Source organism: Eurosta solidaginis, chromosome 3, assembly GCF_040869045.1.
Source record: "Eurosta solidaginis isolate ZX-2024a chromosome 3, ASM4086904v1, whole genome shotgun sequence".
Lineage (NCBI taxonomy): Eukaryota > Metazoa > Arthropoda > Insecta > Diptera > Tephritidae > Eurosta > Eurosta solidaginis.
In genome coordinates, this window is record NC_090321.1 from 181736464 (window position 1) to 181752308 (window position 15845).

General features: G+C 38.1%; 1 protein-coding gene across 5 annotated transcripts in view; it reads left to right on the plus strand.

Annotated features, from left to right (window-relative positions):
* The first annotated feature begins 777 nt into the window (after positions 1–777).
* The window catches only part of Rab32 (RAS oncogene family member Rab32), a 145605-nt gene continuing 130537 nt past the window's right edge, over positions 778–15845 (plus strand). The window contains exons 1-2 of one of the 5 annotated variants that reach the window (XM_067774145.1): positions 778–1147; positions 6709–7762. In XM_067774145.1, the coding sequence (XP_067630246.1) occupies positions 7031–7762 (732 nt within the window). In that variant the 5' untranslated portion in view covers positions 778–1147; positions 6709–7030. The remainder of the gene's footprint in view (positions 1148–6708; positions 7763–15845) is intronic. The other 4 variants (XM_067774147.1, XM_067774149.1, XM_067774146.1 and 1 more) reach the window with 4 other exon arrangements.

Genomic DNA, 15845 nt, shown 5'->3' on the forward strand with positions numbered 1-15845 from the left:
GCCTCGGACCTTATTTTTGGCTTCCATTGTAAAAAACTGCAATGCACGTAAGGCAGCCTAGCTGTCTGACATAGGTAATTAGGATACTTCGTGTGGATAAGCCTTTTGTATACATTCTCTTGCGCAAACTTCTATTGCTTGCATTCCTGCCAAGAAAATAGTGGGGTAACATCCAGTTGGCATTGATTCTTGAAGTTCGATCCATATATTTAACTGCAGAACTACAACATCAATGTGCTCCAAACTTGTTGAAACTTCTGATTTCACTTACAAAATTCTGATAATAAGTATTCTTTCAAATTAAGCACGGCGACTTTTACTGCAAAAACAACAACAAGAATATTTCTTGTCAGAGTGGGGAAGGGGGACTCACAAGTTGTGTAAAGAAATGTTTTTAAATATTTCCGACTGGGTGATAGTCAACCACCTAATAAAACTACCGCTCTTTGCACTCTACTGGGGAGGTTGAAAATGATACCAGTGCATATTGAAGCTACTATTAATATATAAGTACATATGTATGAATGTATATACAAGCGTTATCAAGTCTTTTGTTAGCGCTGGCGCAGTAAACGGCTGCACTGATTACTCTCTCATAGACACTGAGTTGGTTTTTGGAGTCAACGTTAGGCCGTCGGCCGGCCTCTGGGAGATCTACTGTCTTTGGCGCAATTCGGTATTGGATACTAGATGCTAATGGTAGCAATACATATGTGCATGCAGACACATATGTACATGTTTTGAATCGGACTTGGGAATGTTGTCGCGGCGCTGCTGGCGGGTCGAATTAGTTTCCGAAGAGAGGCAACTGCGGCTGGACGTGGTCGCAGCTATTGTGATAATTTTTATTTCTTGTAAAACAAAATTTTCCAAATTGTAACAAATTCGTATGTAAATATTAATGTTATTGTAACGAAAGTTTATAAATGTAATTTATTTACAAATTCTCTTTCAACCAAGAACGCGACTGTGTTGGTGCGAATGTACTTTTTTATGGTGTAAAAATCAATTGATTTGGTGTTTCGTGTGGAGGCGTCAAAAGCAAAGTAACTGTTTTCTTAAACAAAGCCAAAAGGACGATAAATAAATAAACGCAAAAAAAAAAAAAAAAATAGAAGCTGGAAAAAACACTTTGAAAACTTAACCGGTTAGTTTATATGTTTATATACACAATTATGTGTATGGTCCAACAAACGGAAAGTGTTCCTGACAGTGCTTACACACACATACATACATATATTATATACTCACATGCCACATTTATAATTACATGTTGGAATTTCATTTGTTATTGTCGAATTTCGTTTTGTTTGTTATTATTTAAATGGCGATTGCACAAACAGTGTGAGCAATTTAATTACGTTTGTTGTTTTCTTTATAGTTGCTTCTCCCATCCCTCTTTCGCCCTCTGCCGATAAGGCGGTGACATTTTTCATATAGATGCGTTTAACACAAGCTTATGCATTCCAATAACATCGCCACAATCAACCAAAATGTTGCGTTTGTAAATATGAAGGAACTTCAGACGTAGCAATTGAAGTTATTACGCCTTGCTCATTCACATACAAAGTTTCGCGAAGCGCTGTTATAAACATTCTCCCTATACAACAAAAATACTTGCTAACATATTTTGTGTCCTAATCGATTGTTATATTGCAGTTTTTAATGTTAGAAATTTTACCAGCCAGTGGGAAAAATAATTTCACTTGCAAAGTGTGCCAACACCCTTAGCCAAAGAAACTGTCAAATTCTTCTTCTTAGGCTTTGCTTGGAACAAAATTTGGGAGATGGCTACTTTTCAATATCAGATGGCGCCAGTGTCGCTCATTCTACCGTTGTCCATAAAAATACGTGCCTACTCACAATGCATAAGCTTGTGTTAAACTCATCTATATGAAAAACTGCTTATGTGTCGGAGCTATTAACTAATTTTTGCAAAGTTACACTAGCATTAGCTTGAAAGGAAGGCAAGTCTGTTTTGTTGTGTTGTTTTGATCTCGCTTTCATTGCTTCTAACGATTGTTTTATACTTTTAATTATCATTATTTCTGTCTGTGATTGTAGCGTGCTCCGCCTACCACGCCGAAGCTTCTGGGTTCACGCTCCGGGCAAAGCAACATCAAAATTTTAGAAACAAGGTCAAAAGTCAAGTCAAGCTTAATAAAACCGTTTAAAAACAGAAGTTTTTAGAAGAATCGCAGATCTACCAAATTTTTATTCTCTACTTTGCTTAGACGGAATATACTGCGTAAACCTAATTCGCCCTCGGTAAGGAAATAGCTGCTCATCTACTGTTACTGCTGCGTTGGGGTATATGCTTCTTGAAGATTGTGATTCATTACAGTCCAAATGTCGTCAATTGGTGCAGATTTACTCAACATACGTTCAGAACACGTGTTACCTCCATCAAAACGAACAAACCGAAGCAACATTTTGAATCGATCTAACGACATTGTTGCGTTATAAACATCCAAAATGCCGAGAATGCCATAAATCCTTTGCTTACATAGTATTAATCTTGGATTAGCCTAATTCCAGGCCTTGATCACTTCTACTGCTTTCCAATTCGTCGGACGGACAATTATATCCACTATATCAGGTGACATTATATCACGAAAAATAGTCATTGGATTCAGCAGAAATCTATGAACAGCCCACTGGTCTGGTACTGTTAATTCGGTTCCAACGGCGTGTTCTAGGTGCTGGCGTTTCCTTTTCCAAAACATATTGTCAGTCTTGCACTCGTATTATTGCTTTTTTCGCCTAGTAATCTATTCACTCCACTTCCAAGATTTCAGGCACTAGGTTCTTGTTCTATTACTTCATCCCATCCAACTTCATAAATGTCCTCATTTTCAGGCAATTCTAATTCGAACTCAAGCTCATTTTCAATATCAGACACCTCTTCGTCATCAAAAGATTCAATGTCGTCGGTGACATACGGATCATCTTCCTCATCCTCCGCTGCTTAAATTTGCTCAGCACTTCCTCGTGATGGCGCAATTGCTCACTTGATAGACGATTACTACTTCTACCGATAGCTAATAGAGCCCTATCTACTTCGTCTAAAAGTGGTATTTCTGTTCCGGCACAACATAAAACAAACCTCTTTATGAATAATACAGATCACTATTTCAATTGTAAATACATAAATACTTACTTTTCTCCACTCAAACTGGTTATAAAAATTTCAGAAGCTTCAGCTAACAGACCTGTATGGTATATTGGCGCCGTTTTTTGAAAACTTAACTAAACAAAGAAAGATACCCCTTTAAAAATCGAAATGGCCTGCGCAGGCCACATCGCACAACGAAGGTTTAAATAGAGTTGCATCTGGGATTTCTTGTATGCGTGTGAATTTCATTGAATTATTCCTTAACAATTGGACCGATTTTAATAAAATTTTTTGTGTGTATTCAAGTGGACTTGGGAATGGTTGGTATTCACAATTTGCTTTGTTTTGTTTTTTGAACCAGACAAATTAATTTTTTGCGGGCGGCAGCAACGCGCCGGCATAATCATAATCTATTTAAATTTTTGTTTTTCGCTTAATATTTAATTCTATTGTTATTTGTTTATGTATTTCTCATGGAATTTCTGTCAGATTTTGGTAATCTGTGACGACCTACTCTAAAGGGGTTGTGTAGCGCAATATATAGATTCTACAACCCAATTGTCAACCTCACCTTCGAACGGCGAATCCCGTTTCACTAACAGATGAGGCTCTGGCGACCCCAAACTCCTTATGGAACTTGGGGGTGGGGTAGGGAGGGATGGCCTGAAGGTTTAATGTAACCATATAAATCGTTCCCGAGATGGTCTGGCCAGTACCGGATCCGTATCCGGCAAAGGACCATCACATCGATAACACTCCCCAAAGCCTTCGGGGAGCAACCTTATCGCTAAAACAACAACAACAACAACAACAACCTACTCCAAAAATAGTATTTATATTGTTATTTGCTTCGGTGCCTGAACACTTTTTGAATAGGAGACTTTCTTCAAGGTAAAGGGAAAGAAAAAAGTTAAGTTTAGAATCCTAAATGACAGCTCACTTTGTGTTACCACATTCTTTAACCGTGATATTGACTTAATTAAGGCAGACATCGATCGATACAACGTCGGTACAGATATATAATCGCCATGTCCTCGCAATTTTGAATAGGAAGCTGACACAACTGAGGCCTTTCAGGATGTAAAGCAGCACAGCTTGCACTTCCATTGGCCAGTGATTTGTTAACTCAGAAAATCATTCATAGATAGAAAGATCTCAATACCTTGCTAGAGGTGGTGCCAGCCCAAAGCATTTCGATGCCGTTCCGAGTGAAGCCAGGGGGGTTTTTGATGTTACTTGCCCCTAGAAGGTTTCCTGTGGTCATACCAAATCGTTCCCGAGATGGTCGGACTAGTACTTCGATGGTGCTTGTTATCGGAACGTACCGGATCTGCATCCGGCCAAGGATCATCAGCATCGATAACACTACCCAGGGCCTTCGGGGAGTGTCCTTATCGTTACAACAACAACAAAAAAAGTGACGCATTTGCAGAGAGTGTGATCCGGCTTTTCATATTCCAACTCACAAAAGCAAAGCGACAGATGTTAGAGTTCGTAGGTCAACTCTTCTTAGATTATTGAGTTTGGCTGATACCCTCGCTGCCGGAAGTGTAAACAGTTTGGCGTGCCTTTGCCCTGGGCATTCAATCCAGTGTCGTCTGAACTGCTTTGTTTCCCAGTTGCTCCCAAAGAATTGCTCTAGATAATAGAATGCTGCTATAGCACTCCGTTTGGCTAGGAAGTCTTCCTGTCCATTACTTTTATGTCCCTGACAAGCAGGAACCCATCTAAGCAAAGCCTTGTTTTTGACTCCCAGATCATAAATTGGGACTCCAATGCATTCATCCACTAGCTTAGAAGTAATTGTGTAAGACTGCAAGGCACGTAAGGCTGCCTTGTTGTCTGACATAATAAGGATGCTCCTCGAGAATAAGCCTCTGCGTAGATCGTTTTTTTTGAAGTCCGGCTCATAAATGCCACTCTCGTTTTTCCGTCTTCAAATATTGATCCATCCGTGAACCAGACACAATATGGATTTTTGCGTGTTTCGGAAAGTGCTCTGTCTATAAAAATTCCTTGAGATTCTGAGCGTAGGAGCCTTGATTACTTGGTTTATAAAAGAAAATCTTCCTTATTAACTGGAAAGCTCAAACATTATTTTATCATTTTGAATTGTGTGCAGGAACGTTTCATGCAATTGGTGTGATAACAAGCAAATTAAAAAATTCGAGATAACAAGGGGCTACAACCTTGAAGTAATTGTAGATTGGAATGATCATTTATTTATGAAATTATAACACTGTGCAACAGCATTTGTGGAATCGAAATAGCTCCAGCTTTGAATGAAAGACCGAGACCCATAAAGTGTGAGCTCGAAATCTCTTTGCATTTTTTAGTCAGATTTCCTTTCTTTCTCAAGTGAATCGGATCAAAATACGCAGTCAGGCCATAGTGTTACCAGAAGTTTGCTCAACGATCAAACTGAAAACCCCTATCAGGAACCAGGATTTGTGTTATAAAACAACTACGTCCTGTTGGAAAATTTTAGAAGCTTTCTAGGACCTAGGCTACCTCATGCTTCTAGAGCTGATGCTTGAGCTGTGCCACTCCTTATAGCTGAAGTCTTAGCCTGGCGAGGGCAGGGCCCGAACATAAAACTTGTTCAATCGTTTCCTGCTCAGACACATCTACATCTGCTATCACTGACAAGGCAGATCTCGCCTTCTTAAAATCTCGTCCAATCTGATTGGGACATCTACAAAATAAGCTTCGATGGATTCGCCCTGTTCAGCTAGCTCGTCCACTTTTTCATTTTCTATTACCATATGACGAGGGATCAAATATAGGTGTATATTTTTCCTTATACCGCCTTTTTCCAGAGGTTGTTTGCACTCTAACACACTTTAATATGCTATGCTATTTTGCTGTCAATGTAAATTGACGCACCTGTTATCTTCCTCCAGTGTTCCTACTGCTTTAGTCACAGCTACTACTTCCTCTTGAAAAACACTACTGTGATCTGGCATGTTGTACGATTTATTTTTTATTTTTGAATCAGCGAACTTGCGCCAACCTGCCACCTCTATTGTGGCTTTAAAAGACCCATCGAGGCGCATGTAGCGAACAGGGTAGTCTGTTATTCCAATATATAAGAACGCTATACTACTTCTGGAAAATTTCAATAGAGGTGCTCTCCCAAAAAATCTTTGAACAAAGTACGTGTAAGACCACAAAGAAGAAATAAGCGTTTGTGTATGTGCACTTTTGTATGCTTTAGTTAATTTGTATTTTCTAAACAAATGAACATCGCTGGTATGTTAATTTAGGCCAATTTGCAGGACCGCAAGTTATTTTTTTAGTTTCCACCAAATTTAAAGTTCGTGTTTGCCAGTTTCGTCTAAAAATATGAGGAGGGATATCGAAAAACGCGTTGCAATAAAACGAAAACTTCGTTTTTATCAAGAAACATTTTGCTTTAAAGAGTTGGCAAGCCCAGTTGGGTTAGGTGGAAACGTAGTATAACCCTAACTACGTATTTTGCTCCAAAATGTATTTAAACCTTTATTTAAATTCAAATCACTCAAGAAAATTGCAAGTTCAAAATGACAATTGCTATGACATTTGACCAAAGAGGTTTGCACATTTAACCACAGGAGCTTAGGTCTCTCATCTGGAGTAGGAATCATTCTGTCCCCTCAAGTTGTTGCACTGTGTAATATAATGTAATATAAAGTGCATGAACTGAAATATTATAACAATAAAGACATACAAATTTAATTCAGCTATCAAAAGTGTGAATCATCAAATAAAAACAACAACAAAATTGTCACTTTACTGCCGTCCAGAGATCATCACACAACCTGAGCTAATATAAACACGCGGTAATCACCTTTACGCTATCGAAAACTCTGTCATCGAACTTTCGCCTGTCAATTCACCCGACAAATCCGTCTGTTACAATAAGTTTTTTGTTGCATGGCAAGCGCAATTATACGAAGTGTTGTAGCTCATTCACGACCTAAAACAATTCAACTGACCGATTGCATTTGCATCGAAAATAATAATTCGTCTAGAGATTCCTCACCTTACGCACCAACGAAATGGTCACCACTTATTCCCTTTAAACCTGCGATTATAGACGACGGGACCTTGTACTTTGGCGCCTCGACAACTTCTACTTCAATTTCAATAACAACAACAACACCTTTATGCGCATGCTTAAATTGTATACAAAGAAAAACTTCATTCTGTTTTGATCGTTTTCAAAGTGATATTAATTCTACCTCTACGAGCTATACCAGGGCGGATGTAGAGGCTGAGAAACTTATAAATAACGATACTCATTTATCGTCTATAATAGAATTCTCACCAGTAGATGAAGACCCAGCAGATTTAGGTGTACTTAGCAAAAAAACATCGCCGTTATTTAGGCAAAAAACGTCAAAGGCATCAACATCTGTTATTCTTTCGCACTCGGCGTTTTCTCTTAGGAGCGAAAGGCCATTATATTCGAAACAAGTTCGCCGTAAGTTATATACCGACAGAACGGAACACGAGCCTTCGAAATATCATAAGAGCAAAGTCGATCACTACGCATTCGAAGCAATCAGCATGAGTTTTGGTGGTGCAACAAATGGCAAGATCGGTGGCGGCCCATCAACAAATGGCATAGATGAAAATCGCAGTAATGGGAAAGTTCGTAATGGGGTAAGTTTTGTATGATAATAATGCTTTTTTTGTATCATGTGCTTTGAAAAGTCAATTACCTAGGTATGGACAATTCTTCTTATGCTTTATATTAGTCAAGCAGATGGATTCCACATCGTTTTTTTCATATAACTGGCGTTCTTTTCAAAATCTTGTACAACTTTGCTTTTGCCTACCATAGGCAAAGGGCACGTTTTAACTACGATATTACCGCTAGTTCTCAAATTAAATAATTATAAATTATCATACCTTTTCAAACTTTACCAAAACGGAGTGCAATTGAAGTGCACTTGTCATGTGCTTCTCAACTGCTTCTATTGTCATTTGAGATTTGGCGCTACTTATATATTACAGTGACACAACTTTTGACTAATGCCGTTTGCATTTTAATTGCACGCTTTGTTTACTTGGGTGCCTATGGTATCACTGTTTTCACCGTTATACAGTAGGTAAAATACGCCGACTACGAAATTGTTTACAAATGTACTGTATACACTTACATATTAAATTTCAAAATTTCCAGTACCGGCCAATGAACACGCATACACTATTGTATTTTTCACTTTGTCGACTTTTGCTATTATTTTTATACTCAGTTGCGCTTGGCTTAAGGACCAATAATTGGTTACTTATAACCATAAAACCATAACTAGATAAAACAGCTGATCGAACCTACCTTATGGAAATCAATGTAATCGATTAATGGTGCCATACCATAACGCTAACGCCATATCCATATCATAGCCAACCAATTGGGTTTTGGTTTCTCGCCATATCCATAACCTAAAAATATTTGAGTTGGTGAATTTAATAACTTTTTGTAGATTTTATTCATTGTTTTGGATACGTTATGACTAAGAGACTTATTTTTTGTGGAATATGTTTGTAATTTTTTGCGTTTTCTTAATTTTTATGAAATTTTCACGATTTTTAGGTTAAGGCACCATTAATCGATCACATTGGAGATGGTTATGGATATGGGTATGGTTACGACTATGGTGTTAGAGTTAAGGAAGTTTAATTGGCCCTTTATCCTTTAAATGGTGAAACAAAACAGCAATTGGAAGAAATCATCAGTTGATCTACCGCCAGGGTTTGTGAAGGGTGAAATAAGTAAACGAGCGTAAAAAAGGGGTTTTAAGCGCACATTGACTCTGAGAAACGTGGGCAGTTCTGATAATATTCGGAGATTTGGCCAAGAAGGTCAACTGATAAAAATTTTAATAACTTGATACTGATAAGTGGTGGTCAGAAAGGATGTAGAAGATTATATAAGGTATCTCTAAAGAAAAAAGCAAGGTGTCACATATCCCCGAGTTCATTTAAAATTATCCAAGTTGAGGGGGAAGGTTATTTGGACGTCGTATAGTTCCAAAAAATTTTTTATGGAGATGTTACCTTCAGAGCATTTGCGTCATGTTATCTCTACGTACATTGGCGAATTTAAATCATGAAAAACTGGATACCAAATGTTACACTGACCTTTACTGAAATGAGAATGCTATTCAAATTGGTTTTGCAATAGCACCACGACTCACAAGATTTATGGATAGTGGTATTCAGTTAATGGCTGGTCAGTTTAATTTCTTAATTTTTCAGTCATATAAACTTTATACCGTCCTTGAAAATGTTGTGGTGGAGGCAAACCATACAAATAAATTTGAATTGTGGACTCCGGTCCAGCGCGGAGGCCGTTGACTCTGACGAACAATTAAAGGTGACTCGAGAACTCAAGGTAGTTTACAAAATAATATCCTCGTAACTAAATACTTAACATTTTCCATAAGCTGACCTATGCTGCCATAAATAATCCTACGGTGTTTTCACTATTATTTTCATTATCGCATCACCTCGTATGCCAATGTAACAAGTAATGGCAAAGAACAAAGGCAAGAATACTATTACTTAAGTAGAAAAATTATAGTTCCCAACTTGTGGTTTTTTGACTGGACTCAAGTTTAAGATTCCAATACTACAATATTTTCACGAAAATAAAATAAAATATATATGATTTAGTATGAATTAAGCGAGAGTTGCCCTTATTGCTTTAAATGTATAAAAAAATTTATTGAAGCAATTTTTAATTTATAATTTATTTAATAATTTGGGAAAAATTTAAACAACGTGACATCAGGACGGACAATGCGACAGCTGTTTCGATTATACCTTGTAAATCTCTTCAAACGCGTTTGTAACACTTTAACCATCATAGGAGTGCGGGTTCAAATCACACTCCCGGGAGAAAAGGGATAAGAAGAGATTTACAAGGTATAATCGAAACAGATGTCGCCATGTCCGTTCTGTTGTTGTTGTTGTAGCAATGCTCGCCCCACCTAATAGCCGCGACCGATCACAAATTGTCATCAATATCCTCTAACGGGAGTCCAAGGAAACTTGCCGTATCAACAGGTGTGGACCATAAGGAAAGGGGTGTTAGAGACGTTGGTTCCACATTACAATTAAAGAGATGGTTGGTGTCATGTGGGACACATTGCAAGCGGGGCATACATTTTGTATGTCGGGGTTGATTCTGGATAGGTAAGAGTTTAACCTGTTACAGTATCCAGAACGAAGTTGAGCAAGAGTGACACGCGTTTCCCTGGGGAGTATGCGTTCCTCTTCCGCGAGTTTTGGATAATTTTCTTTAAGTACTGGATTCACCGGGAAATTCCCGGCATAAAGGTCCGACGCCTGTTTATGGAGTTCACCAAGGACCTGCTTGTGTTTTTTCACTTCATACGGCTGGGTTCTCAGGTGCCGTATTTCCTCAAAATGCTTACGGAGATGACTCCTTAAGCCCCTAGGCGGTGCTGGTTCATCAATCAGATGTCTGTTGGGATGCCCAGGTTTCTGGGTATTCAACAGGAACTGTTTGGTCAGCATCTCATTTCTCTCCCTGATGGGGAGTATTCTCGCCTCATTATGCAGATGGTGTTCTGGGGACATAAGAAGACAGCCCGTGGCGATTCTGAGAGCAGTATTTTGGCAGGCCTGTAGTTTCTTCCAGTGGGTAATTTTTCGGCTTGGCGACCATATGGGTGACGCGTAGCACGTAATTGGCTGGCTAATTGCTTTGTATGTAGTCATGAGCATTTCTTTATCTTTTCCCCAGGTACTGCCAGCGAGGGATTTGAGGATTTTGTTACGGCTCTGAATTCTCGGAACAACCATGTCCGTTCTGATGTCACGTTGTTAAAATTTTTCCCGAATTATTAAATATACATATATGATTTATTTTTGATAAATTACGCTTCATTACTGCTATCAATGAAGTGTTTATTTCTCACAATAAATATCTATTTGCTTTTTCCTCAAAGCATTCCTTATAGTAAAGGCAACCTCTCTGCCGAATTTTGTTATGATAAACAAGAGAAGCATTATCTCTTGAAATTGGACCATACAACATCGTCCCCTTGCTGGGAGAACACATTTTCCACAAGAATCCCAGAGAGGAACGAGTGGGCAAACGGCGTGGAGCCGGGATCTCACGAAATCTCCGTTTTTACAGATGGCTCTAAACTAAACAACAGAGTCGGCAGCGGAATATTCTCGGAGAAGCTCCATCTAAGCGAGAGCTTTCGCTTACCCGACCACTGGCTGAACTCATAGCTATCTGGGAAGCAGCCCTCTATCTTGCTAGCCTGCAGGTGACCAATTCTATTTAAATTTTCTCTGACAGCCAAGCTGCCATAAAATCCCTGCAATGCAGTAACACCTAGTGGCATTGAAGTGCAGAGAAACCCTCAACAACCTAGCTGAAAATTGCAACCTAAGCAGAATATGGGTTCCTGGCCACTGTGACATCTCAGGAAACTGTGCCGCGGATGAGCTAGCTAGGGAAGGCACCAACCTGGAAACCATAACCTCCGCTGGTTGGGCCATCCCTCCTCTAAACACTTGCTAACACTGCCTACGATCTCTTTTCACGGATCAAGCAAACGCTAGATGGGCCAAGGAACCTACATGTAGTATATCCAAACAAATCTGGCCTAAGCTAGATGAAAACAGATCACAATCGGTGATATTGTTAAACGGTATCTCTATAAGCCCACTAGTGGGCCTTCGTACAGGTCACTCACTGTCACATGGGCACTCACTGTGCCTATATGGGCCTGCAGACAAATTACTTCTGCCGCAGCTGTAGGGACGAGGGGGAGATAGAAAGCGTAGAGCACTATATGTGCCACTGTCCCGCACTGTCAAAAACCAGGTACCAATGCCTCCACAGACACTCCTTTGGGTGGCTTGCGGAGCTTGAATTTATAAACCCAAACGACATCTTGCGTTTCATTAGACAAACGCGCTGGTTTAGCCTCACTGGGGTCTAAACTTTCTTCTTCTTCGAAAGTAGGGTAACAGGAAATGGGGGCCCCGCGTGGTAGCACAACGGAGGCAGCCACTTTAACCTAACCTAACCTATGATAGTTTTAAGGATTTTTGATTTATGATAAATAATATTTGTAAAATTGATTTTATCACAAGTGGGCGGTGCCACTCCCATTTTAAAATTTTTTTTCAAATTTTTATCAAGAGTCTCAATATCAATCATGTCAAATTTCAACATTCTAGGTGTATTTTTAACTAAATAATCAGGTTTTTGTGTTTTACAAAATGCTATATATATATAAAAAGTGGGCGTGGTTATCATCCGATTTCGCTCATTTTCATTACCAATCTATTCTGGGTCCAGATAAGCTCGTGTACCAAATTTGGTGAAGACATCTCAATATTTACTCAAGTTATCGTGTTAACGGACAGACGGATGGACGGACATGGTTCAATCAAATTTTTTTTCGACACTGATGATTTTTATATATGGAAGTCTATATCTATCTCGATTCCTTTATACCTGTACAACCAACCGTTATCCAATCAAAGTTAATAAACTCTGTGTGCAAAGCACGTTGAGTATAAAAACCATTGTTGCGGTACAAAAAATCCTACCCCAAAGGCGGCCTTTAACCATGACTGAAAAAATGCTTTGTAGTTTTACTGGAGTTTAAATTTGACTAGAGTTTAAGAAAAATTAGTTTAAGCTTAGCTTAAGGAACTACTGAAAAACCGGGCCTAAGTTAGTGAATCAATCAATCGACAATGCAACCAATAATTGACTACGGTTAAAAATCTCGATTTTAAACATGGGAAGAAGTTAGTGAATCGCGCTACTGATGTGCTAACACGCAATTATGAATGTCACCCTAAAAATACCAATGAAAACTGCTTAATTAAACCAGTGGCTGTTGATATTACGGAGATTTTCCTTTTAACAGAAAAATCAGTTAGATTTACTGAGGATCTGTCATTTTTTACAGAATATTGTTAACTTGAGACGAACAGTTTTCTTCTGTTGTAATGACCACACACATTTGTCCTCTTGACAAAAAACTCCATTGAATTAAGCATTATGCGATCAATTTCAATGCGATCATTGTTAATTCAAGAACAATTGTTGATTAGACTAACCTCATTTCTTTCGGTGTAACCACATATCTTATCAACTTGGGATTTAAACAAATGCAAATATTAACTTAAGTTTGAAGTAGTTAAAAAAAAACAGCTTGTAATCGGCCAATACTATTTCGATGAATACAACTGTAGATATAAATTACGTTCACCCTTGTGAAAGAGCGTCTCATCGTGTCAAGTGAAGTTTCTCAATTGGTGAGTAGGAGATATTATCTCAGCATTCGTAAAATTTCCCTCCTGTACAACAACTATTATTAAACCAAATGTTAAGTGCTAGAAGAAAATCATAGAAAAGTTTGCAAATGAGTATATGATGTTAGGTCCCCCCGAATTTAGAATTCCTTATTTGTTTTGCTCTACCATTTTTTACTTGCGCGTCAAGCACCCATTCATATTGCCTCAAAATTTTTGTTTGTTTTCTTTGTTTACTTTGCATTTTTTGCTTCTTTCTTATTTTGCTTTATTTTTATACACAGCGTGCTTTGCACACAGAGTATATTAACTTTGATTGGATAACGGTTGGTTGTACAGGTATAAAGGAATCGAGATAGATATAGACTTCCATATATCAAAATCATCAGTATCGGAAAATAAAATTTTAATGAGCAATGTCCGTCCGTCCGTCTGTCCGTTAACACGATAACTTGATTAAATATTGAGATAGCTTCACCAAATTTGGTACACGAGCTTATCTGGACCCAGAATAGATTGGCATTGAAAATGAGCGAAATCGGATGATAACCACGCCCACTTTTTATATATACAACATTTTGAAAAACACAAAAAACCTGATTATTTCGTAAATAATACACCTAGAATGCTGAAATTTGATGTGTGGAATGATATTGAGACTCTTGATACAAGGTGTGATGGTAGCGTGCTCCGCCTACCACACCGTATGCCCTGGGTTCACACCACGGGCAAAGCAACGTCAAAATTTTAGAAATAATATTTTTCAATTAGAAGAAAATTTTTCTAAGCGGGGTCGCCCCTCGGCAATGTTTGGCAAGCGCTCCGGGTGTATTTTTGCCATGAAAAGCTCTCAGTGAAAACTCATCTGCCTTGCAGATGCCGTTCGGAGTCGGCATAAAACATGTAGGTCCCGTCCGGCCAATTTGTAGGGAAAATCAAGAGGAGCACGACGCAAATTGGAAGAGAAGCTCGGCTTTAGATCTCTTCGGAGGTTATCGCGCCTTACATTTATTTATTTTATTTTTGATAAAAATTTGACATTTTTTTTTTAATGGGCGTGGCACCGCTCACTTGTGATAAAATCAATTTTACAAATACTATTAATCATAAATCAAAAATCGTTAAACCTATCGTAACAAAATTCGGCAGAGGTTCCCTTTACTATAAGGAATGCTTTGAAGAAAAATTAACGAAATCGGTTAAGGAACACGCCCACTTTTATATAAAAGATTTTTAAAAGGGTAGTGGACGAATAAAATAAGCTATATCTTTGCAAAAAAGAGCTTTATATCAATGGAATTTCATTTCCCTAGTGGATTTATAACAATAAATAGGAAAAACTTCAAATTTTAAAAAATGGGCGTGGCACCGCCCCTTTTATGACAAAGCAATTTTCTATGTTTCGGGAGCCATATCTCGAAGAAAAATTAATGGATCGTAATAAAATTGGGTACACAAATTTTCCCTATAGTAGAAAGTATTTCTAGTAAAAATGGACGGGATCGGTTAAAGACCGCGGCAACTTAGATATAAAACAAATTTAATAAAAAAAAAAATAGGTTTGAATCAATGATATTTCACTTATCATGTTTCGGGAGCCATATCTCGAAGAAAAATTAATGGATCGTAATAAAATTGGGTACACAAATTTTGCCTATAGTAGAAAGTATTTCTAGTAAAAATGGACGGGATCGGTTAAAGACCGCGGCAACTTAGACATAAAACAAATTTAATAAAAAAAAATAGGTTTGAATCAATGATATTTCACTTATCAAGTTTTATGTAAGAGGAAATAGCGAGACATTTTTTTTAAACGGTCGGTGCCACGTGTTATGTAGAAATGTAATTTATCTGAAATGAAATGTGCAATTGAAGCTCACGCTGAGTACATAATATTCGGTTACACCTGAACTTAGACACCTTTACTTGTTTTGTATACCAACTTATCATTCATTGTGGCTAAGCACGGTTATACCATGGGCTCGCTGCTCCCAATTTGTCAGCTTGTTTGTCGATAATTTGCTGCAGCTTGCAGTTTATTTATTTTCTAGGTGATATTATTAAAAATTAAACGTTAAGCATTAATACATAATTTTTCGCAGCAATGCGTACGTACTCAGTTAAATGGGCGTCGTTGGTTTAGCACGCAATATTTCCTAATGTTTGCAATGGTTCCGGCACAAGACGGTTTGTATGCCCATTCAAATGAGGTGTGAAGTGTGCCATAGAAAGGGGGAAATGAAAGACCACGTTTCTAGGCAACAATTCGGTTTTTTTTTTTGTTTATGTATGTTTTTTGACGCGACACGATATTGGATTCATGTTGGAAAACTTGTTTTTTCATTTAGTTTAAAATTGTTAGTAGGTTCTCAAAGTTGCATAAATATAGAAGGCGACCCACTGTTGTTTTGTGGTGCCTCAACAA